Source organism: Paralichthys olivaceus, chromosome 11 (genome assembly GCF_024713975.1).
Source record: "Paralichthys olivaceus isolate ysfri-2021 chromosome 11, ASM2471397v2, whole genome shotgun sequence".
NCBI lineage: Eukaryota > Metazoa > Chordata > Actinopteri > Pleuronectiformes > Paralichthyidae > Paralichthys > Paralichthys olivaceus.
Window position 1 is genome coordinate 4,467,189 of NC_091103.1, and position 24,131 is coordinate 4,491,319.

At 43.8% G+C, this 24,131-nt stretch overlaps 3 protein-coding genes across 3 annotated transcripts; 2 read left to right on the forward strand and 1 right to left on the reverse strand.

Moving 5' to 3' along the window:
- The first annotated feature begins 158 nt into the window (after positions 1 to 158).
- On the forward strand, positions 159 to 2,489 carry LOC109634504 (TLC domain containing 3A). The gene is made up of 5 exons (XM_020095015.2): positions 159 to 393; positions 654 to 737; positions 825 to 1,044; positions 1,134 to 1,229; positions 2,070 to 2,489. The coding sequence occupies exons 1-5, from the start codon at positions 272 to 274 to the stop codon at positions 2,364 to 2,366; spliced, it is 819 nt and encodes a 272-aa protein (XP_019950574.2). The 5' UTR covers positions 159 to 271; the 3' UTR covers positions 2,367 to 2,489.
- A 686-nt stretch (positions 2,490 to 3,175) lies between these two features.
- On the reverse strand, positions 3,176 to 8,813 carry gemin4 (gem (nuclear organelle) associated protein 4). Its single transcript, XM_020095004.2, has 6 exons — positions 8,248 to 8,813; positions 5,726 to 7,783; positions 5,293 to 5,449; positions 4,762 to 5,032; positions 3,809 to 4,522; positions 3,176 to 3,569 (listed from the first exon to the last, which is right to left on the reverse strand). Exons 1-6 carry the CDS (start codon positions 8,255 to 8,257, stop codon positions 3,345 to 3,347), a joined length of 3,435 nt encoding a protein of 1,144 aa, XP_019950563.2. The 5' UTR covers positions 8,258 to 8,813; the 3' UTR covers positions 3,176 to 3,344.
- Positions 8,814 to 8,836: 23 nt separating this feature from the next.
- On the forward strand, positions 8,837 to 12,737 carry dhrs13b.2 (dehydrogenase/reductase (SDR family) member 13b.2). The gene is made up of 8 exons (XM_020095013.2): positions 8,837 to 8,994; positions 9,519 to 9,695; positions 9,783 to 10,058; positions 10,151 to 10,489; positions 11,178 to 11,525; positions 11,646 to 11,738; positions 11,975 to 11,994; positions 12,119 to 12,737. The coding sequence occupies exons 1-8, from the start codon at positions 8,946 to 8,948 to the stop codon at positions 12,131 to 12,133; spliced, it is 1,317 nt and encodes a 438-aa protein (XP_019950572.2). The 5' UTR covers positions 8,837 to 8,945; the 3' UTR covers positions 12,134 to 12,737.
- The last annotated feature ends 11,394 nt before the right edge of the window (positions 12,738 to 24,131 follow it).

Here is a 24,131-nt window from a genome sequence, read left to right on the forward strand (position 1 = left end):
TATTTAAGTGGTATTATTTCAGCAGTAGAATATTTGTAGTATTATTTCAGTAGTATTTTTCAGTAGTATTATTTCAGCAGTAATATTTTAGTATTATTTTAGTACAGGCAGTGACACTGGCAGGTTATTTAAGGTCCTGTGTTATGATTGGTCGAGGGCTCAGAACAGCACTAAGGTAGAATAAGGAAGTAGCTTAGTGCGCTAATGTAAGCGGCTAACTACCACCTAACTAGCAGCTAACTAGCAGCTAACTAGCAGTCTCTGTGACGGGATGTTCTCGGCTCTCGTGTGTGGAGCTTCAGTGTTTCCAGGACTTTTCTTCACCTTCAGGAAACTTCTGAGATCAGCTGTGACACACTGGAGCGAAGGAGACGTGGTTGTGGTCAGTGAGAGGTCAGCCCTCCACCAGGCTCCATGAAGATCCTGTGTGTTTTTAATCTCGTCTCTTTGTCTCCAGGACTCTGTGGAGGTCCGACACCTGTCGGGACTCATTATACACAGCTGGTTAATTCGGCTCTTTAAAAAAAAAAAAAAAAAAAAAAAAATGGCTTCAGCTAAGATTTCTGTTAAAGAAGGTTTCAGTGGAGTTGTGTGTAACTATCTAAAAGCAGTCTGTATTGGTGTGTGACGTCTCTTGCAAACTGTGTCGTCAGACTGGTCTCTGCCATCCATGCATCTGTGTCCACTGCAGCTGGAGTCACAGTTGTGACGTCCTGCAGAGATGTCATGACTGACAGGTACACACACACACACACACACACACACACACTGTGTTTGCATGTGAACTGTGTTAACTCAGTGAACCTGCTGTGTCTCACATACAGTCACTGGCTGGTCAACGGGTTTGTTTTGTTCGGAGCTCCGTACATGGCCCTCGACATCTACGCCATGTACCTGAGCCACTTTCACGCTCAGGGGGGCAAAGACCCCGGCCGTGCACCCAGTGGCCACTCTCTGCAGACGGTCAGGGATTTCCTCCACAAGGACTGGATACTGGTCCTCCACCACCTGACACTGCTGCTTGTCTTCCTGCCCATCACTCTGGTAAGAGCAGCCGTGAGGAACGACTGTCACACACACACACACACACACACACAGAGCATGTGCTGATGGTGTGTGTGTGTGTGTTCTAGTTCTTCAGAAGAGGCCTGGGGGATTTCTTCGTCGGCTGCCTATTCACCACAGAGTTCAGCACTCCCTTCGTCTCTTTAGGAAAGATCCTCATCCAGGTAAAGCACATCATCACTGTGTGTTACTCTACTCTTACATTTTTATAATTCTCGACCAGGACGATCAATGTTGTGTCTGTTTTCCTAAATGACTCACACGGTTCTGCCTCCAGCCGAAATAACGATATATGTTGTAGTCATTTATTTTGTACTTTATTGTTGCCGGGATCCACAGTTTAGTCTTTTTTATTCTGTTAATTCAGTTTGTACGTAACCACAGACGTTAGAGTTAAAAGAATAATCTGAAAATCTTTCTTGTGGACGTCATGAAAAAATATATGATAGTACAGATTCAACTGGGCCGATAAAAGTTTCATATATTCACTGATATATGTATTAAAAAAAACATGTCGTTATCAAACCGGTTTTTAAATTTAAGTGAGGCTCGATGTACAGCATGACCATTAACTTTATTATAAGTAACTGTAAAATGAAAAGAAAACACAACTACAACCAAATATATAAAACGTTTAAATAATAATGATAATCAATGTTTTTAACATCAACACACATCTTTTGTGCATCGTTTGATCTGTAATATTAAAGTGTTCACGTCGGTGCATTTTGGCAAATAGACGCTGACACAGGCTTCACATCAGACCCATGAAATGAGAAAATAAAGAACTTGATTTGTTGTTGGATCCGTGTAAATTATAAATCTGTACTTGGCAGACGTACAAAGTTGTGATTAAGAAACAGTTATGAGGGTTTGAAGAGAACAACCAGAGATTTGTTCAGCTTCGTCTGAGCGAGCACGATTTCACCCTCACGTCTTTATGATCAGGAGCAGTTTAATTTTGTCTCATCTGTTTCTCGTCTCACGTGTCCCCTGACGTCCAGCTGGGCCTCGACAACACCAGGCTGCACAGAATCAACGGCATCGCCGTCCTCCTGAGCTTCTTCACGTGTCGGATTTTGATCTTCCCCTTCATGTACTGGATGTACGGCCGGCAGTTTGGGATTCCGCTGCACAGAGTGGCCTTCCATCTGCCTCTGCATTGCAACGTGGGCAACCTGGTGATCCTGGCTCCGCAGATCTACTGGTTCTTCCTGCTGCTGAAGAAAGCCAAGAGACTCTACCTGAGACAGAAGAGGGGGAGGGGAGACGGACACAAAGACAGGCCGAAGACAGACTGAAGAATCCACCTGTTTCTAATAACAACCTGCTCAAACTCTAAAATCTGTGAAACGTGTATAAGAATTCTAAAATGTATATTTTTCTAGTAAAATAAAATAATATTATATATCGTAAAAGTAAAACGGTCTGGTTTACTGATTTTTACTGAAAGTGAAATACGATCTGTTTCTTTGTTTTACATCAAATTATTGTAAATAGATTCTGTTTCCACTGATTCTGTTCAGCTGAAGAAATTCCATAAAGATAAATCTACCTAAAGCAAAGACCAAGGATTACATTTCACAACGTCTCAGGACAAACACGGAATCTTGTTTTTCAGACGATTATAAAGCAGCTTAGTTGTTTCCTCATTTGTTGGTTTAATCCCAATTGTTAAGTAGATGTTTAGTGTTAAAGGGCCCGTCGTGTTCACCTTTCTGGGATTTCATTTGAGGTATTGTTTCCCCCAAGATGATATATCAGTGGTTTCAAGTTGGAAAAACTGCTGCAGTGTGTATTTCCATGTCCCCTCTTCTGCCTCTGCAAACAGAACAGGCTGTTTTCACCTAATTATTTATGAGCCCCTCCTCTGATTGGCTGACTGCACTTGACACGTGACCAGGTCAACAAGTCACGTTATAATGTTTGGATGCAGCTGTACAAGACCAGCCACACATTCACAGTCGATTACAACAGGATGTCTCTGAACGGTAAGTGACACCGTCTCATGTTCGTCAAGTTTTAGCAGGACAGTCGTCCAATGTAGGAATAATTACTTTACACCTTAATTTAAATTAGTGAAAACTTCAAAGTAGAAAAGAAGAAAGACTTTTGTTGTGAAATGTGGTTTTTTATTCACATCACTTAGCAACAACTCCATTAACTGAGAACAGTGAGCAACACTCACAACTGAAATTATATCTTTGTTTGTCTTGAAATCTCCAGACATGAGTTCGAGCGTCTGAACCCCGACTCCCCGGTGGGGAAAACAAAAAAAATCAGCGTGCGTCTGCCGAGACGAGCTGAGCGATCTTCTGCTGCAGCACCAGCTTCATCTCCTCGCTCTCCAGGTTGTCTGTGATGGTGGTGAAGAAGTGACGCGTGTTGTCGCTCTCCAGCGGGCTGCTGCTTTCTGGAAACGCGGTCATGACGGCTTCATAGTGGCTGAGGATCTCCAAACTGGACAAGAACAGCGGCTCGCTCCGGCCCCCTGGCATCATCACCTAGAGGAGGATTTTCAATTATACTGGGAGGAACGCTTCGCCGTCAAAATATCATCTACTGGTACCTTACATCTAAAATAACAATAATGGTAACACAACACCAGTAAACCTAGTTCTGCAGCTCAGCCTCACTGTGACTGCTTTTACACTATGTGTTAAAACACACATCTTCTCATAGACATACAAAAATACAGCTCCTCAGAATCTAGACTTCTCAGTGGCCGTGGTGTTAATGTTACCTGGATGTGCTGAACGTGACAGAAGAGCTGGCTGAGAACGAACAGGACTTCCTGGCTGAGCGTCGTCTCCACCTCCTCTTCCTCGTGTGACTCTTTCAGGCCTTCTGCTTCTCTCAGAGAGTCTATGGTCGGTTGAGTGACTTTCTCTGGATCGCAGGAAGGATTTGAGTCTCTGGATGCTGGTGTTTTGGGAGGTGTTGAAACAGAGGCTGTCCAAGCACCAGATGACGGAAGAGGCAGCTTGGCTCTGACCAAGTTCATCATCTCTCTCACAGCATGGGCGTACAACCTGCCAACATGTGCCCAGCTGTCCGCTGACAGCCAGTGTGAGCAGCTGGAGCCACAGAGCAGCTGAAGGACTCGAAGCAGGAGGACAGAGAGGCGGAGCTCGCATGAAAACCTCCTAAGATCCAGGAGGGGCAGATAGTCCACGTACTCGAGCGAGAATGGAACGTGGAGGCGACCGGAGGTGATCAGCTCCCTCAGGGTCCCCAGCAGCCTGGACCACTGGGAGACGGAGCACCAGGGCAGAGTCTGGGTCAGAGCCACCAGAAGGCCTTTGCTGAACATGCCGACGTGCTCAGGCTTGCGTTGGTCCAGGGAGAGACAGGACAGCATGGTGGACCGAAGGGAGTCCGATATGGAGCAGCACTCCATCCAGGCCAAAAGGCCGCTGCCCTGGCCGTACTGAGGCAGGTCCAAACCCGACCACTCCTGGAGAGGAGGGAAAGAAAAAAGATAAGTTCAAACTGAAGAAAGATGTGTAGGTGTACTATATAAATATTCATATGAGCAGTGCATTGAGAGGACGTGGTTTGTGAAGGTTTGTACATAGAAGATTGATCGTACACAAGTATTTACTTTCATCTGGAACCTTGGATGAGTAATGTACTTGAGCAGCTTTTAAACAAAGAAAGAAACTCAGTGTTTAGTCAAATCCAAGAGGTTGTTACCTGTTCTGGTAAATCACACACAGCCAGCAGAGACAAGGGGACTTCATTTTTGAAGTGTTCCCCCCACACAGGCTTCAGGTGGAACCTGACTGCCCAGTCCAGTTCCTCCATCTTGTTATAGAGCCAGAAAAGAGCTCTGGACCAGGTGCTGGGAGCCGCTGCCACCTCTTCACCAACCACCTGCGCCAGTGTGGCCAGCACCGACTCCAGCAGCTCCTTGGTGTCCATGGACCAGTGGCGGACAGTGCTCTCTGGTGGCTGCTCCCAAAACCTAGTAGAGATTTAAGCTGCGTTCAGACTTGCACAGAACTCTAGATAATCTTCTGACATTCTCCAGTGGGACTGTATGTGAGATCACAAGTGTCTCCAGAGTTTCTTTGTCCAGGCCCTGGTGAGAACTCTGTAAACTGCAGAGAGAATCTGGACCCCATTGAGACATGTCACTCAAAGGGACTCACCGAAAAGGCTGAACAGAAAAGAAACAACGCAATAAAAACAGGTATCTGAATTAAAGGCAACACGATGACTAACCTGAGAGCCTGGTTGTGCAGTTGGGCGAGGACGTACAGCAGAGGAAAAGGAGAACAGTCCAACAGCCAGTGAGGAGAAGAGGCTGGAGGCTGGACATCTACAGACAGAGCAGTGTGGAGGAGCTGCAGACTCAGTTCTGTGTCAAACCAACTGTGACCTGAAGGAAACAACATTGGAGAAGACAGGCTCATAAAAACTTTCTATACTTAAACACACAATGCAAAAACACATCTTTTAAGATGAACCTGAAACCTCCAAAACAACTTTACAAACTTATTTTGCTGAGAAACTATCGCTGATATCTTATCCATTCATTCACAAGGCTAATTTTAGCATCTTGTTGTTCTAGCAGTCTTGTTCAATTTATAACAAGGAAGATTCCGAAACAAACATTTCAGTCTCCAATAGATAAAGTTATAAAATCACCACTCACCCACTGAGGAAAGGTTTGGCAGGACAAAGACATTCACGACCTCCTGAGGCGGCAGAAAGCGTTGCCTCCTTTCTTCTCCCTCGACCGCTACGACCGGCATCATCAGCAGACCCAGAAACTTGAGGAGCTGCTCTTTCTCACAGGCCAACAATGATTTGGTCTTGATGGTCTCCTGCAGACACTTGCATAGTAGACTGCCACCGCTCACGTCATCCTTTCCTTCATCTCCATTTTGCTTTGTCTGTTTTCCTTCTTCGCATTCCGCTTCTTCTTTCCTTCCTCTCTGTCCTCTGAGTCCAGGCAGCTGCTGGAGGATCTTAGCCATGAGAGAGAACGACCCCTTGTTGAAAACAGCTGAATGACAGCAGGACCTCAAAGCGGCCTCTGGATTCTGAAATGCCACTCGTGCTATTAAAGAGGCCGCTGTGTTCAGGTGGCTCATCGACGCTGTGGCTGAAGCTCCGCCCCCTCCTTGGATGATGCAGTTGAACGCCATGTTGAGCTCCTGCTCAAAACCAATAGTCACAGCAGAGGGAACGGAACGCCCCAAAAACCCTCTGGTGGACAATCTCAACATGGCGGCCAACGATTTGTTCTTGTCTTCTAATGAAAGAGCAGAGAAAATGTCTGCAGTGACTTTCATCAGCTTCCTGCACTGGCTGACATTAGGACTCTCACTGTGGAGTTTACCCATGAGGGTGGAGGCAAGGCCGACCACCGCATCGTGCTGCTGGAACGCTGCTTGGTTCTTTTCCAGGAAGTCCAGCAACTGCTCATCAGGGAAGGCCCAGCTTTTCTCACTCGCACACAACACGGCAAAGTTCTGATAGTCCTCCAGACGGTGACTTATGATGTTCATGGTGACCTTTGCATCCACCTCAGGGGTTGTCTCTATGGTGGGGAAAACCAGGGACTCCAGCAAACCTCTGAGCAGATTCATCTCTGGTTTTTGTGCATCACTTTCAGACATCATTTCAGGCAAACATGCTTCCTCTGGAGCTGTGAGGACTCTCCGGACACTCTGCTCCAGTCTAAATGTAGAGTAACTCAAATTTGTACTGTCATCTACTGCCAGGAGTTTGCTGTTAAGCCAAAACTGTGTGAGGTCTGTTATAATCTTCATGGCTTCTCCAAGCGTCATCCTGCTGGGTTTAAACTTAGACGGTGTGTGAGAGGCACGCAAGTCTCTCTGAGCCTCCTGAATTAGTTCAGGACTCAGTTTCCCATCATTCTTTTCTCTGATGAGGACAGCTTTAGACAACATGTGCATCTTCTCTTTAGTTGGAAGCTTGACCTCTTGCTCTATGAGCAATGCAGTGTAAAGAGAATCAAGGGAAATGGAGAGGGCTTGGAGACAGAGATCTGATGAGGATATGTGATCTTTCATGTCTTTGAGTGCATGAAGGAGAATGTGCAGGACATCAGTGGCTGGTGATGATGCCGGCTGATCCGATGGGTCAAGCTTTAACCTCTTGGCAGCTTGAGGGGACAGACTGGAGGACAAAGAGGACAGACGAGCAAACTGCTTGGCAAACATGGCCTCTATGCTGTCCTCTCCTCCTACTTTCTGTTCGTTACTGCCCTTCCACAGTTCCCACCACACCTGCAGAAAAAGTCGCACATCATCCTCTCTAGTGGGGCTGCTTTTCACATGTTGCACCAGCCGTTCAAGCTCAACACAGATCTGAGACTGGGGAAGACACAGAAGGAAACCGGCGAAAACATCTGCAGCCGCCAATGACCTCACCAGCTCCAGCAGGACAACATGGTTGAGCTCAGGGAGCCCATTCAGGAGAGGGAAGAAAGGGTTCTCCCTCCATGCTGTCTCTACGTCCTCTTCTGCCTCTCCACACAACAGCTTCAACCACACAACACAAACTATCTTCTTTTTCCAGCAGCGAGCTGTTGTGCTGAGTTCATCCTGTCCACAGATTTCTCTGACTGCCTCCACCAATGGATGTCCCACCCTGCTCCAGTCAGCTTTCTGAAGGGAGGACAGGGATGAGGGCAGACACAGCTTACTGGCCTGGAGGAACGCCCCCTGAAGAATGGCCGAGTCTGAAAGCATAAAAGAGCAGACTCAACACCCAGTAAAGAATTATTGATTCATGAGAAACCAGTCACTCCATTAGAAAATGTTATTTAGCTCCTACAGATCAACAACTGCTGATTACTGTCTCTATCATTATGTCCACATAATGTCAGACAACATTAATCAATCAGATTTTATTTGAATAGCTTGTATTCAAATCACAATGTGCCTTGTAGAGTATAAAGAGTGGGACAAGGTGCATCGTCCTCAGCCCTTGTAACAGAGCACATCAACAAAATAGCAAACCAGTTTAAAATAACATGTCAAAACCCAAACATGCAAACTATAATATAGGACAAATGAAAGCTTCAGCATTATCACAATCAATCAGTTGCCTGTTGATAAAGTATTTTGTATCTGCATTAAGTGTGACCATGATTCCCATGTAGGAGAACAAGATGTTTGACGGGATGATAGAAAAGCTCGTTACCTTTGTCCATCACTTGTAGCTTAGCAGCTAAATGTAGCTACAGGAAGTCGCCGGCTTGTTTCCAGCTGTGACACACGAGCTGTGATCGGACTGAAGAGAGTGTCCGGTTAAAGAAACCAGCTCCGCTTCACCTCCACAGCAAACACCTCAAACTGAGGCCCCTCGCTGCGACATCATGCCGCCGGCATGTCAACACTTTCGTATGAAGCGCTTCCGCTGTTCCGCATCAACGTGTCAACAAAAAAAACAAGAGGGTCCCGCCGCTGGCTCACAGCGCCACCTCAGGTCAAATCCAGTATTGAAGGTTGAAAAAGAAACGAAAACGTAAAAAGTAAAGTTTCACCTCGTGTCGATCCATCGATGAATCTAGTTATAATAAGGAATTATGTGATTTCGTGTGGATTTCATGTGTTCAAACATGTTTTACGGAACATGAGACATTTCGAATGTCCAGTTCAGCAACGTCTGTAGTTAAAACGTCTGTAGTTAAAACGTCTGTAGTTAAAACGTCTGTAGCGCACACACCAGCCGCAGTGTGTCCGTGAAATGTTGGTATCATACAGTTTGCTCACATCATGAAAAACTTGGGGTATTATTACTGACCACGTGACAGAAGCTGCAGCTTGCGTTTCAGACAAAGTGAAAGTGAAAGTGTGTCTTCAGAGATCTGCAGCAGCAACAAGGAGAAGCACCAGTGGATGATCATGGATTTAATCTTACACACACTTTATTTGTTTCTGTGTTCAGGTAAGTTACTGACTCAAGCTTTGCTTCAATCTGTGGTGTGTGTGTTTGTGTGTGTGTGTGTGTGACTCCTGTTAACACGTCGTGTAGCAAACCTGTACTTTCGATACTGTACTGTACTACAACACAGTACACTACAATCGAATATACTTTTATGTACAGCATTTCACTGTAATATACTACAATATACTACACTCTACTTTCTATGCCATACTACTCTTTAGTACAATTCTAGATTGTGCAACAATGTGCTGTACTATAGTATACTACACTGTCCTGTCTATATCATACCACACTATACTACTATATTATAGTATACTGCACTTCTCTTTGTATACCATACTACACTGTGTTTTAATTTACCATTATATAAAACATTATACTGTAATAGACTGAATATACTACACTGTACTTTCTGTACTGCACTACACTTTACTACTGTGCTGCAGTATACCACACTGTACTTGTACTGTATTAATGTAAAGAAATTGTAAGCTGACTGCGCTGCTTCATTTTGTGTCTCTCAGGAGTTCTGTGTGCGCAACAGATGACGTGGCTGCCCTGTCAGTTCACTGATGAGAACGTGTTTTTGAATAAAGATGGTCACCCTGAGACTCAGCTCATACACAGACAGGCCATGCTGCAGTTTGGTCAAACAGGAGATGATCCAGTCAACCCCAATGCCGTCACTTTCCTGGTCACAGGTAAGAGCTGTAGCCTTTTACACAACATCCACAGCACTGAGTGTTGTTCTGTTCCCTTCTATTCTGCTGTATTCTGTTCTGTTGTAGGATTGAATTTGGACCTGCGGCGTTATGTGGAGGGGGTGGAGGCACAGGATCTGGAGTGTGAGCTGCGTAGGTACAGTACAGAGGGCATCCAGGTCCACTGGCCTAGCCAGGAAACCCAGGAGTATAACCGCTGGTTCAGCTGCACCCTCAAACACAGCAAGGGCCTGTTGACCGTCACTAGCTTCCTCAGGCACCCATCTGACCAACCTCCCCCTGGAATGCAGGACTACCGCCACTGGCCTGTCATTGAGGACAGGGAGATACTCACAACAACAGGTAACACTCACTTTAATAATTTACATATCACAGTTTGGCTCTGACTAGTTTGACGAGTCTCTTTCTCATTTGCCTCTGTCTTGTTTGCGTAGTTGCCCTGGTCATGAAAACACAGACGCCATCAGTCAAAGCTGCACTGAGCTCCCAACGAAAGCTTCACTGCCAGTTTGCTCTGGACCACAGGGGGTCGAACGTCACTGTGCAGTGGCACAGGCAACATCGCGGAGAAAGAAACCTACTCTTCAGCCATTCCAGCCATTCCAGCCACTCGGCGCGTAACCAGGGGACTGGGGTTGAGTTGAAGAACCTCGCTAGGGGGGATGCTTCCTATAACCTCCCCTTCACCAAGATGAGCAGTGAAGGGAGGTACATTTGTTCAGTGTCAGTGAATCCACTGTTCACCAGTCTGGATGTGAATCTGAATGTCGAAGGTAAGACAGCCACAGAGAGCTTGTGGATCAGGGCACGTTGTGTGAAATTATAACTGTGGTTGACATATAAAAAGGTTTTTGAATGTATAGTTTTAAGTTTGAGCTTATTAGAAGGTGCCAGGCCTCACTGTGTTACAAAAATAAACTGTCATTAATATACAAATGAGATTTTTTATAATCCAGCTAATGCGAATCTTAGAAATCAAGGTTCTGAATGCTTCAAACATTGAGTCGACAGTGCAGGTAATAGAGCGAAACAGTTACCGCCCACTCTGGTGTCAGAAGCAAATTTTCCTTTCATTTTCTCCTTTGACGTATCAGAAGCTCAGATTTGTGAATGCAACTTGTTCCCCCTAACAGCTTCCTCTTTAGGGCAGCCTTCTTTTTATTACCACTGAATGTATGTGAATTCAGAGCGTCTGATTCATCTTTAAGTCTGTTTCAGTCAGAAGACAGTGTAGCATGCCCGTCGTAACTCAACATTTTTATTCAGCATTCAAAAACAAAAATGAACCAAAAAACATGCTTTTCTAATATTTAAGAAGCTGAAACTAGCATGGTTGGTGTTTGAAACTAAAAAGAGGATAATTAAAGTTGTACACATCATCGGCTCTTTGGCAGACTCATAACGAGTTAAAGTCATGAGACCTCTGGCTGAAAATTAACTTATACTTGATTGTCTCATCAGAGCCGCCCCGTGTCGCTATCAGTGCCGGACCCATCCTCCACCTGCAGGAGGGCGAGGAGCGGAGGGTTTTCTGTGATGCAGATAATTACTACCCCCTGGATGTGGAGATAGTTTGGTACGTGCAGGACCCGGGAGCGTCAGGCCAGAGGGTTGGCGCTCCTCTGCCCAGGGTGCTCGAGAACGTTTTGCTGTCAAGCCACAAAAACAACAAAGACAAGACCTTCTCCGTGTCGGCGTTCTTCTACCTCCAGGGTTCACAGAGGAACTCTGGGAAACAGTTTACATGCAGCGTCTCCCACCAGTCCTTGCGGATGCCCATAAAAAAGCACTTCATCGTGTCTGTTGAAGGTGAGAGGAGAGAACACGACCAGCAGCGGTGGAGCTGTAGTACCATGGATTGTCACACAGTGGCAGCAGAGGGACTCCGTTGAGGCCTGAAGTCTTTCTGTTGTGTGTTTTCTGTCTCAGAGCCAAGCAGCCAGTGGTTTTATCTCACTGTCGGTGTCACTGTGGTCGTACTGCTCATCATCCTGCAAAAGAGTCTGCGTTACCTGCACTCAGGTGGGTGTGGAGGTCCTCACATTAACAGGCTGATAAAACACAGTGGTGCTTCGTTATTCAGTGGCATCGCCTCATGTACGCTGCAGCTAAATAAACAGTCAAAGATACAAATCAGAGAATCAAAGTCCTCTGTGTTAGAGGGACAGTCACATGACAACAGATGAGAACTACTGTTGAAGCATCACTAAGAGAAGTGTTCATTTCTAAAGACTAATTATCAACTTCTATCTCCACAGCATCAAGAAAATCAGTACAGGTAAGACCATGAAAAAACAAACATAACCATCACCATCGATGAAAAATACGTTTGTAATCACTCTATGTCTCCCTGTGTGTGTGTGTGTGTGTGTGTGTGTGTGTGTGTGTGTGTGTATGAGCAGAAAAAACCATACTGAGAACCTCAGTGGCCTGAACACGCATCACAAGCAGAACCAGTGAAGATGAAGTAACTGGCTCTCACATGTCAACTGTACTTATGGAACATTTTGAAGCATGGCCCCTACAGAGTGAGGACATTTTGTCCGGTGGTCTCTTCTTCTTTAAAGGCTTGTGTGAGGTTTTAAGACTTGGTCTTAGGGTGAGAATTGGGTTTCGGGTTCGGGACTAGGGGCTAAACTCAAAGTTGCTCTGATTTTCATGCTAAAAACACGATGTAGAGTTGAATCCTTGGGAGCTGGCGGAGCCTCAAATGTTTTTAAAACTGTATTTGTAAATGTTTTCTAAGGACGTCAATACTCTCAACAGGTTGGTTTTCATCTCAGGGAAACTCACAGTGTGAAATAATGAATGAAACTACAACATTACTACACAGATTCAATTAAATGATATAATTCGCGTGGAGTGAATCTCAACTTGCTAATTTATTGTTGAATATTGAACATTGACATCATTGTCACGGCAATGATGGTACATTTATATTGAACTTGTACAAATTTCTAATGAATTGAAAAACTTGTGTTATCATGTGGCTTGTTAGAATAAAGTGTTCTTGGAGCGAGACGTCTGTTTGAAATGTCCTTTCCTCTTGCTTACGTTACTCCCCCGAGCTCGGCTCATTACAATTCGCTAAGTGAAAATTTGGACTCAAGTAAAAATCCTTCAATTAACTCCCACTCACAAACTGTCATACAAACACACACACACTCACAGCACTTCCTGTTTCATGTTTTATGTCACTTCCTGTTTTACCCCCCCCCCACCCCCTGTGTCTCACTAATTACCTTCCCCTCTAATTTGTTTCAGCTGTGTCTAGTTAACTTCAGTATATATGGACTGCGTCTCCAACTGTCCTGTGCTGGTTTGTCTTGTCCTGAGTTTACCAGTGTTTTATATCAAGTCCTGTCTCATGTTTTTTTGACCATGTTTTGCTTCACGTTTGTGGAGACCTTTGCTTTGTCTCCTTCCTTTTGTGAACTGAACCCTGCCTGGAATAAGTCTTCTACTGTTTTTATGAATTGTGGACTTTGTCTCCAACGTTTGGGTCCTCAGTTTACAGACATGGTCATTACACAAACTTAATAAAGACACTAATAAAATGTCTTTTGAGACATTTAGAAACAGAGGAACTGCTGTCCTCAGGGGTAAAAACAATATGACAATTGCTGCCATCGATTTCCCTTTTCTCAAAACTCTTTACCTGTAACTTGTCACTGTGGCGATAAATGTACCTGGTTTCTTTTGGATTCTTGCTTTCTTTTCACGCACTTGTTTCATTCTTCCACTACTGGAGATTTTAGATTTGACAAATTAAAACTCTAGAAAATAAAATCATCTGCCTTTGCAGAATATCATCATTGACGAAGTGCAAATTCTTGTTTGTTATTCCTCTGTGAGAACTTTTAAATACTCCTCATATTGAACTATAGTTTCACTGGGAATCACTTGATAGATTTATCTTCTTCAAATTTGAGCTGCAGAAGAATCATGAGTGTGATTCTTGGCGCTTTGATAAATATTGGCTCTAAATTTTAAAACCAAAATGGAACAAATGTTTTGTCTAATTCTCTTCTTGTCACCGTCTCCATGTTAACACACACACATGCACATGCACACACGTAAAATCAAAGCCTCTTGTAAAACTCCCAGCTGACCTTTGAAAAGCATTGGCTGTCGTGTTGTGGCCCTCTCATTAGAAACACACACTTACCTCTTTGCAAACTGCACTGACCTTCACTTCTTGTATATGTCAGCCGTCAGCTTTGAAGCGGCCTGATGAAGAGGAACTCAAACTTATTCACAGCGAGCGGAGCCGGTCAGTGAGGTCTGAGTCCATTTACAGGGATAAACAGAGTTCTGCTCAGACTGATTCCAGATGTGAGGTTGTGTGTGTGTGTGTGTGTGTGTGTGTGTGCTACCAAAAACCAGTGCCCTGAGGGGTAACTGTGTGTGTGTGTGTGTGGCCCAGATTTGATAACAAATGTTCAGAGAAGACAAACAGAGTAGAGCAGCAGTAAACCTGTCTCTGAGGTGCAGAGGGTAAGAAAGAGAGAGAGAGAGAGAGAGAGAGTGGGATGATAAACTGAAAATTAATTGAAGATGCAGACGAACCAGTAAACATTCTGGTCCAGTAGTATTTGCGTAATCCTGCAAACTAACTAACAAAGGAATAAACAGATGAGGGTGAAACCACAACTCCCTCGGTGAAGGTCGTTCAGAGCACCATGTCTCTCAGGCTCAGTCTCCAAGTTTGTGGTTTCAGTTGATCAGATTTTAGTCCAATCTATGAGAAGTGCCGTTGTACTTCAACTTTTAGTTGAGATGTAACTGCCTCGAAGTTTATTCTTGTAGAGGATGAGATCAGGATTAAACTTCTGACCTCAAGGTGCTAGATCAAGAGAGAAGTTAAAAAAATGATGTGTGTGTGTGTTTGTGTGTGTGTGTGTGTGTGTGTGTGTGTGTGTGTGTGTGTGTGTGTCTCAATAGCCTGTGAACAAACCACAGGCCACACACTTAACTGCTGCACACATAATGAAAGTCCATGTCGAGTGGAAAATTCGCTGTCTTGTGCGTGTGTGTGTGTGTGTGTGTCTGTGTGTGTGTCTGTCATTCTGTGGCTTCGACTCACGTCTCTTCACCCTCATCTCTCTTTGCCTCGTTCCTCTCAACCACAGAAACGTCTTTTTCATTCTTTCCTCGTGGTTCATTCCCGTGTTCTCTCTCCTGACTTCAGCTCAGAGTTGGGGGCACAGCGCTCCTGTGATCTCTGAATAATAAACAGCTCTAACGACGGTCCAGCCGTCTGACTCTCCTCTCCTGAGCTGTTGTGACAAATCAGGAATAACACTTGACTGATTTCCCGCACGAAGGGTGTTTGGAAAAGCAAAGCAGCTAATTTCCATCACCGCTCTCGCTGACAGACCTGGACTGACTCTATGCAGCAGCCATGAGCTCATGCGTGCAGTTTCTGGCCCGGCTTAAGACATGCTCCTACCAGCCAGCAGCTATGGACGCTCTGGGCTTTCATGTTGAAACATCACAGTTACATAAGCGAGAGTGAAATGTGATTTATACGGTGCAGCAAACTAACGTTTAGGTCAGATCGTAAAAGGAGGTCGTGTCATTGCTTAGCTATGCAACAAGCATGGAGCTCATGTTCAGAGAAAATAACCTCATCAGTTCACAGGGACATTTCTTGATTGTGTCTCTGGGAAACTGTTGCCCAAAACAGATCGCTTGTGTGTTTGTGTTTGTTTAGCGCTGTCAGACACACACAGCCATTAAGTGTAATTCAGCTAAGAATTGGTGACTTATCGAGACTGAGACTGAGAATACTCTACTTCTATTTCTCCTTCTGTTTGTGTTCACATGGAAACTAAACGGGGGGAAGGTAAAACTGCGAGTGGTCTCCAGAGATAGAAGTGTGGATGACACAGACACATGCACGCACACACACACACACACACACACACACACACACACACACACACACACACACACACACACACACAGATAGTGTAAACACTGTCATGGTCACTCTGGGCTTCAGACTGTGTGAGATAGTTCACTGTGGGGAAAAGTAATAAGACAGATGATGAAGAGGAGCCATGGTAACCACACTCTGCTTTGTAAAGTGTTGTTTGCTGATGTCAACACAGTGTCACGTTATATTAGTCATGAACATTTGAAAACTGAACTGTGATCTGCCTCTTACACCAACTGGCTCCGTGCAGCTCTCACACTCTCACACTTCAGATCTTTCTGAAGTCAAGTGTCAAGTGGAAATGAATCATATTTGCATATTTACTGTATATATATATATATATGTAGGTATTTATATATTCACTGATTCAGGCTGCTATCACATGACAGTTCATGTTCTGTTCATCTGTGCGACTGAACCTGTGAAAACAGCTCATGTGTTCTGTGGAAAAGAGCTTTGTCACTTGAGATTAAAGTTTTAACAGAGGGTTACAGTCATCTGCTTTTAGAAAACATTACAAATTAGGATTCTGCTGCAACACTGTTTACCCCTGAAACTCGTAAAAGTGTTGAGTGGACTCAAACACTCAAATGATATCAGATTTTTATGTTGGATGTTTAAAGCTGCTACTGCCATGTTTGAATATATAACAGATCTCTTTTGGTGATGAATCTGGAAAGAATCTTGATCAGGAGTTGTTTTGTGCATTCATCAGCCAATCAAATCAAGTCGATGCAAATAAAGATCACGTCTTGACACCAAACGTCAGAATGAGTCCGGAGAGAGGAGGCAGAGGCAGCTGGTGGACCTGGAGTGTGTTCATCTGATTGTGGGTTTTATTACCTCTGCCAAGGAGGTTGTGTTTTCAATCAAATTAGCAGGATTAAGCAAAAAATAAATTCAGTCTCTGGCGGCAGCAGGGTTAGTTTTGGATGTTTCTTTGAGATGTTTGAAGATTTCCATTGCTGCCAGCTTTTCCAGCTCAATATCACCGAATCAGGTCTGTCTCCTGTGAAACTATACGTCAGATCAAAAAGACTTCTTCTTCTTCTTCTTCTTCTCATCTACGTGTGTGTGAATTATTGAGCCCTGACATAAAGATTTTTTCCAAGACTTGTATGGAAACTCCAGTTAATCCGACATCTATTGCAATCATCAGAGCAGCCTTGTCAGCAGGAAGACTGATGTCCAGAAAAGGACGAGGTTGAAAGATGGTCCTCTCCTTTTCAAACAGGATCTCTCCACATGTTGTACACTATAATTTAAAAGTAGTCGTCCAACTTTTGCTTAAGTGGAGTCCGTCACTTATTTTATGCTTAGGTGGTATTTAGAATGGATCCATATTGAGAGATGATCTAAATAACTCGAGGGTCAGAGGTTCAGAGCGGAAAAAAAGACTGTGTGGTGATAGTGCACGTTCCAACCACACCGTAAACCCAGCTGAGAGCAGGATTAGGCTCAGTTCCAATTTGTAATGGGGAGGCCAGATGTGTGTGTGTGTGTGTGTGATAACTGCCTGTCACTGATAGACTTTGCTTTTAGTTTTCAATGTATTGGATTTGACTGCAACGCTGTTGTTGTTCCCCTGAAACTGTCTACATACAACTATTTATATATAGGTCAGGGTTGGGGATAGGCATTTACTTGTGTTGGTTAATGTTAGAGTAAGGACACTTATTAATGATTGTCCTCACTAAGAAAGAAGTCCGAGGCTGTGTGTGTGTGTGTGTGTGTGTGTGTGTGTGTGTGTGGATAGATGTCACCTTCAGAGCAGCTCCCCAACAGCGTAACACGGGAAAGGTCAGCCGAACAGATTCCCAGACTGTTAAACAGCAAGAAGAGACAGTCGCTAGGTTCCTTTTCTGCACGTTAGTTTCTGTGTTACACACACACACACACACACACACACACACACACACACACACACACATGCATGGTGCAAAGACAACACGCTCCTGATTTATTGGCTCTCCAGGCTGCTGATAAAACTCATCCTGAATGACCTCATTTGTGCTGCTAGAAGATGGAACACACAGACACTGTCCGACTGTCCGTCGCTCTCTCTCTCTGTGTGTGTGTGTGTGTGTGCTCTTCTACAGCTATCTTTGTGAGGACCAGTTTTAGCTTTTAACCTACCAAGTGAGGACATTTTGGCCGGTCCTCCTTAATGGACAGTGTGGGGGTTAAGACTAAGGTTTTAGGGTTCAGGTCTGAATTAGGTTCAGGTTACGTTAAGCTTTAGAGTTAGGCATTTAGTTTGGATGTTGAGGGTAAGAGGCTAATGATTTACTAAGCATTATGCCAATGAATGTCCTCACTAAAATAGAAGTACAAACGTGTGTGTGTGTGTGTGTGTGTGTGTGTGTTGTTGATGTTTTTGTTCATTAGAAATGATACGACTCATTGTCATGAAAGTTAATCTGTGTTTTCTGTTGCCGGCATGTTTCTTTCACTCCTCTTCCTCCCCCTCTCATGTTTGTCTCCTCTGTTCCTTCCTGTTTGTCTGGTGTTTTTATGTCCCTCAGCTGCTACATATGGTTCCTGTTCTATTTAATGAACCTCAAATGTCAAATATAACTTTACGTCATGTTATACCGAATGTATCTGCCAACATTACTGCAACAGATATACACGCTGAGCAACGTCAGGAGAATACGTCCTCTTCACAGGTTCTGGTCCAGGTTCTGATCGTTTCACTCCTGCAGCTGCCTCCTGGCTGGTCCACCTGATAGTGCTATCCGACCGCTGCAGCTCGTCCAGAATGCAGCAGCTCGACTGGTCTTTTACTTTGAAGGATATAATATAATATAATTGCATGTTCCGATAAGACTAAAGTTAAGCTCAATTCAAACTAATTTCACATTTTTGTTGTGGTGATGAAATTCCATCTAATTGTCAGTAGCTGCTGTTTGTAATTTAATGATCTGTAGCAAATGCTTGTGAACTTCTTCAGGCAGCACAGTTCCATTCATGTGAACTGCCCCACTCTCGACAATCCTCTATCATACACACCCTCCCAGTCTGGAGTCTTTTTAAGCTGCACAGATTTCCCATCTCTCCCTCTGCTTGGAAATGTCTCCGCTGCCCTGCGTCAGTATCGCGACCTGTTGATTCAGCCCCCCCCACCCCCACCGCAGCATCCACCTGTAGGCTCCGACAGGGGAGTTAGAGATATTTGCTCATTACTCACCATTATAATAATGTAATCTTATCTGGGGGAGTGAGTCAGAGCCCAGATGCCAAACTCTTAATATGTTCTGCTGCTGTAATAATATTTCAGACGGTAGTTCTCTGACTGTATTCCTACAGTTCTGCTCACAATCATCCTGCTGATACAGTTGTAAAGATTGTAAAATCCTTTCTGCGTATTTACAAACTGTGCAGTGCATTGGTGATAAGCCTTTAAATGCATGAATGTATATATTTCTACTCCTCGCTGAATTCCTTGAATCGTATTTCACGTCTCCCACACCCGCACCATGAACCGCCACAATCTGCACCGATGCAGCCCCCCCCGTGCTGCTTCAAGGCAGGGCAAGAAAATTACAGAACCAGCTCATTGGCAGTTATGTGATTTATAGTATAGTGTGTGTGTATATTTTAAAAATATGCAGCAGGAGGATGGAATGTACACTGTGGTTCTTGGTGTCACATAAACCCATCTCTCCACCCTGATGGTGCAATAACCCTGAACTCAGACAGATGGAAGCATTATATGCCATTCATGTCAGAAGGAACTCATCCAAGTACACAAGTGGATGAGTTGTTCAGGCAATCGTCACTGAAGACGATGCAGCAATTGTAAACTTTCCAAAGGGGCAGAGTCGTGTCTTGTAGCTTTTTGAACCTCTGATAAAAAGTCTTACTTCCACTTTTGAAGTACTGAATGTCAGCATTGTGTTTTTGACGGACGCTGCAGTGAGCTGCCTGAGAGGAGCGCAGGAAACTTTTATTATGAATTTCAATATCTTCTATTCAAAAAGTGTCAAATAGTGGATTTAACACTTTACATGAAGCCAGCAGACACTGAAAATGATCATATAACATCATTTTTACACAACAGACCTGAAACTCTGACCCTGTTCACGTTTTCCTGCTCTCCTCTTCCACATTTTAAGTTGAGCTATAAATCAGACAGCAGCGTCGGCCTGCGGAGGACAGCGGGTCACTGAAGGGTTGATCCAGAAGTATTTAAACTTCGAGTGTTTACAGATCCCACCATGAGTCACTGGATTGAGTTACTCCTCACACAGACACAAAGTGATGTGACGCAATGTCATGTCTGTGCGAGTGTGGGGTTCCGCTCTTGAAAACACCCGCAGAGGTTTACGTTCAACCCTGACAAAACATTTAGATAAACTGTAGGGGCTGTGTGTGTAGAAGTAATTGTGTCATAAACCATATTAAAGCTGCTACACACAGAAAAACAACCGTCACTTACTGGCGTCTATACCTCAGATGTTTTGCCTGTCACCCTGGTGATGCCGACTCTCGCTGAGGGAAATGTGACTTTTATGTTTTCGCTGTCTCAGTAATAAGCAGGTGGTGGACAGTGCAGAGGAGTTTCCTAGAAACCCGGAGTGATTTACAGATGGAGCCAGGCCTGAGGAGTTTAGGTGAACATGGGAATTAAATGTACAGACAGAGAGAGAGAGAGAGACAAAGAGCAGCCGCTGCCTGTGCTGCAGCTAAATGTGAAACAGATATAAGTGTTTCACCACAGAGATGTGTTCATGAATTTATCTACACATTAGTTCACTTTTGTACAAGATTTCAATCCGATGATGGAACCCACACACTGGCGCTGACCACGATGTTTTTCTGTGTATTCATGAAGGTTTATGTTTTGAGTATGTGATTTATCATTTCAAGTAAAATCCAAACTATTGTGTCAACCTAAAGATAAAGCCCTTCCCCCCCGTGTGATTGTCGCTTCCTTCACAAGTCTCCTCCTGTGTTTTCACACAGTCTCACATATTACAGGTCACACATGAGATGTTGTCTTTTAGCTTTGAGGGAAAAATGGCTCGGCTTGATGGATGTTCTCTGGTAACTCTGCTAATGAGCTCTGTTCATGTACCGGTGAGAGTGTGTGTTTGTGTTTGACTACAGGGCCTGGACTGGGAAGGACTGATGTAATGCTGAATCAGTACCTTGCTGCCAGCTGAAGGGTTGATCTGCTAACGCTGTGAGGTTTGATACAGCACGGCACTGTGCGTGTGTGTGTGTGTGCGTGCGAGTGTGTGTAGATTGCGGTGAAAGAACAATTGATGGATATGACTGAGGTGTTTTGGCTGAGTCTGGATCAATGACATCATCTTGAACTTACACATAAATACTCACGCACTCACTCTTTGTGTGTTGAAAGTTGCTCACTGATTGAGTCTGGTTCCTGAGAAAAATGTCTCACGCTACACAAGTGTGTGTGTGTGTGTGTGTGTGTGTGTGTGTGTGTGTGTGTGTGTGTGTGTGTGTGGTTAGGAGTTTTGCAGGTGTGTGTAAGAAGCAGTAAATGTTTGTCAAAACCTTTCAGATTTTCCGACACGTCCCATGTGAGGAGATCACATTATCATTGTCACATTGACATTTCTTCTAATGAAGCAACAGTGTGTTGTTTGTGTGTGTGTGTGTGTGTGTGTGTGTGTGTGTGTGTGTGTGTGTGTGTGTGTGTGTGTGTGTTTTCTTGTCTTTTCTTTTTATCTAATCGTTTAATTTCCCAAAGACCCATCCGATTCTTGAGGTCACATCCTCACAGCAGTTCCCTGTATCCTCTCTGCTGTTGACATTAGAGGCTTGTCCACTTCCAAACCTATCGCATGCTGACGTCGTCCCACGGAGGGACACCCCGTCCGGACTCATTCACTGGACGTCTCCCTCTGTCTGCTCGCTGTCTCTGATATCTGTCCCCTCTCTGGGGAGTGAAGACGCTGGCCGGTGTGAGCATCTGAGCTTGGGTTAGAAGGAAGACTTTCTTCTTTCAGGCACGATTCCATGATTCCCATGATTCCAGTGTGAAAGCTATTACAATTACAAACAGTTTTTCAAACTACCTGGTGAGGAAGAGTCAGTTTAAGAGTGAACACCTCTGCCAAGGCCCAAGAAACTCAGTTCAATCAACCTGCTGCAAATTTCATGCACTCATAGATATCAGTTCCCTGAATGTGCCTTTTTTAAATTTTCTTTAAGATCCATGAATTACATGAACATGTTGTAAAACCCTCACCCTTTCTCACAAGGTTAAGGTAAGTATAAAAAAAACTAGATGATAGAAACAAGTGCAAAAATGAAAGAATAAGTGACTATCAAAAAAATCAGATATTACATAATAAAAGTCGTGCAAAACCATGAGACGGAGAAATAAATGGGCACAAATATGCTGAAATTTATGGAATTCTGTATGGTCTATAACCATGTTTGTGATTTAAGCCTGAAACATTAAATCCTAAAAAACCCTTCCCAATGTTTCTCCCAGGCAGAGTTTACGAGATAATCTGAGGGGTTCTCTATAATAACTAACTTTTTCAAGATGAATGAATAAATAAAAGCTTTCCGTGAGAGAAAGAGACTTATGATCCTAAAAATATCTTCAAATCAACAATGAACTTCTGAAAGATACGACAGATTAAGGTTTTTCAAATGGCCTCCGCTGACCTCGGACTTTATTAAAATATCCTGATCTCAAACATGTTTTATAACTGTTTTCAAGAAGTTCACTGCACGAGAATAAAAATATGTTATGTATGTTTCATTATGCTGCATCCTCAAACTGTCTATACTAATAATATACTTCCTTTTACGGCTTTTGTTTTTGCTGTTGTTATTAATGATTTTTTGAAACACACAAAAAATTCTTTGTCACGGTCAAAAGAGTAAATGCATGTTGCTGGTTCATGTTGTTCTTAGCTGGAGAACATGTTCCTTTAAGGATTTATCTCATTAATGTAAATCATACAGTGGAAAAAGGCTCAATATGACGTTCAAACAATGACTGTTGGTGATGTATGTATGATTTAACTGCTTTCATAGGAGCTCGACTCCCACAAACTCAAAAACTGCTTCCAGGTAATAAGTGCTGAGGGTTGAGATAACTTTAAAAGTTATTGAAAATAAAGCTCTTCAGAAGAACAGGAGAATATGTGTGTGTGTGTGTGTGTGTGTGTGTGTGTGTGTGTGTGTGTGTGTGTGTGTTTTGTAATTATTGAAGCCAGTGATCTCACAGTTTGCCCAAAGTTTGCACAATGTGGCCCCTTGTGTCGACTTCCTCTGTTAGTCCTCAAACCCTCGCTCCTCCCCTTTTTTAAAGGTTGCACATTTATGTCATTTTAAGCATTAAAGGGATAGTTCACCCTAAAATGAAAACTCACGTTGCCATGGTGGACCATTGTGAGCGCAGAAGAATGGAGCGATGAAGCTGTGTATGTTCAAGTCCCCCCCCCCCCCCCCCCCCCCCGCCGTTCTCATATCCCGAGTTAATCCAGACTGTTTTACTGTTGCCATCAAAGAGCCAAGGCTAAGCTAAGTATGCTAGCCAATTATTTCATGTGGTCTATTGGTTAAACACAACACAGCTATGCTAATAATGCTAACTAGCAGCTATAGGCCTGTGGAGAGTGCGCACAGTCTCCAAAAAGATTTTTTGTAAATACACTTTTACTGACTGAAGCGTCTCACACAGACGACTAGCTGCATGGTTTCTCATTAGCTCTCCTGTGCACCTATAGACTACACATGGTCTGTATTTATTAAGAATCTTTCCAGTACAGTTTTTGCCATTCCTCCATTCACACACACACACTCATACAGCGCATCTTATGTGCAACTTCCTCTATCACACATCGATCACACACTCTACAACTGTCAGGGGTAATTTGTGGCTCAGTATCTTTCCCAAGAACACTTCAGCACACAGGATGGGGCAAACTTGAACTAACTAACCTTAATGGACGACCCACCATACCTCCTAAGCCACTTAGCTGGGAACAAGGAAAGAGAAGGAATGGCCGTTGCGGTCCGAGAGACTTGTGATAATGTGTTTATACATATATAAGCTTTAAAGTGCTATGTCTTTCTCTCTCGCTGCATCCACCCTTCTTCCCTAATACCTGTGTCTGTATATTATCTCAGCTCGTACTTCAAGTGCAGTTCGGGGAACGCTTCTTTAGATAAGAACAAACCTCAGAGGGGTCGTTGGAAAATTTGCAACATAAAATGTTTTATTGCTGCTCAAGTTACATGCACAGTGTGCTCTACACACGTTGATGATATAAAGGCTTCGTAGCTCGTGTTCAGTAATTTCATCCACATTTCTTGTTAAAATAAAGTATTACGGCCTTTTGAGTTGAGACAGCAGTCTGATTAATGTGGAACAGACCTCATTGGAGAGCAGGGACTTCTTTGTGCGTTTGAAGGCCAAAGAAGGACGATGCTGTGAAAATAAACCAAATGTTGACTTTTAAAGAGTTTCCAGAAGTGAC

What these genes read in the sequence shown, in the direction of transcription:
- LOC109634504 (XM_020095015.2), top strand. Translation starts at nt 272, where the DNA reads ATGTTCTCGGCTCTCGTGTGTGGAGCTTCAGTGTTTCCAGGACTTTTC. An exon ending in GTGGTTGTGGTCAGTGAGAG is followed by an intron (nt 394 to 653) that starts GTCAGCCCTCCA and finishes CTGTGTCGTCAG; the next exon opens with ACTGGTCTCTGCCATCCATG. An exon ending in AGAGATGTCATGACTGACAG is followed by an intron (nt 738 to 824) that starts GTACACACACAC and finishes TCTCACATACAG; the next exon opens with TCACTGGCTGGTCAACGGGT.
- gemin4 (XM_020095004.2), bottom strand. An exon ending in CTGCACAACCAGGCTCTCAG is followed by an intron (nt 5,033 to 5,292) that starts GTTAGTCATCGT and finishes AATCTCTACTAG; the next exon opens with GTTTTGGGAGCAGCCACCAG. An exon ending in GTCACGTTCAGCACATCCAG is followed by an intron (nt 3,570 to 3,808) that starts GTAACATTAACA and finishes ATCCTCCTCTAG; the next exon opens with GTGATGATGCCAGGGGGCCG.
- dhrs13b.2 (XM_020095013.2), top strand. Translation starts at nt 8,946, where the DNA reads ATGATCATGGATTTAATCTTACACACACTTTATTTGTTTCTGTGTTCA. An exon ending in GGAGATACTCACAACAACAG is followed by an intron (nt 10,059 to 10,150) that starts GTAACACTCACT and finishes TTGTTTGCGTAG; the next exon opens with TTGCCCTGGTCATGAAAACA. An exon ending in TGTGAATCTGAATGTCGAAG is followed by an intron (nt 10,490 to 11,177) that starts GTAAGACAGCCA and finishes TTGTCTCATCAG; the next exon opens with AGCCGCCCCGTGTCGCTATC.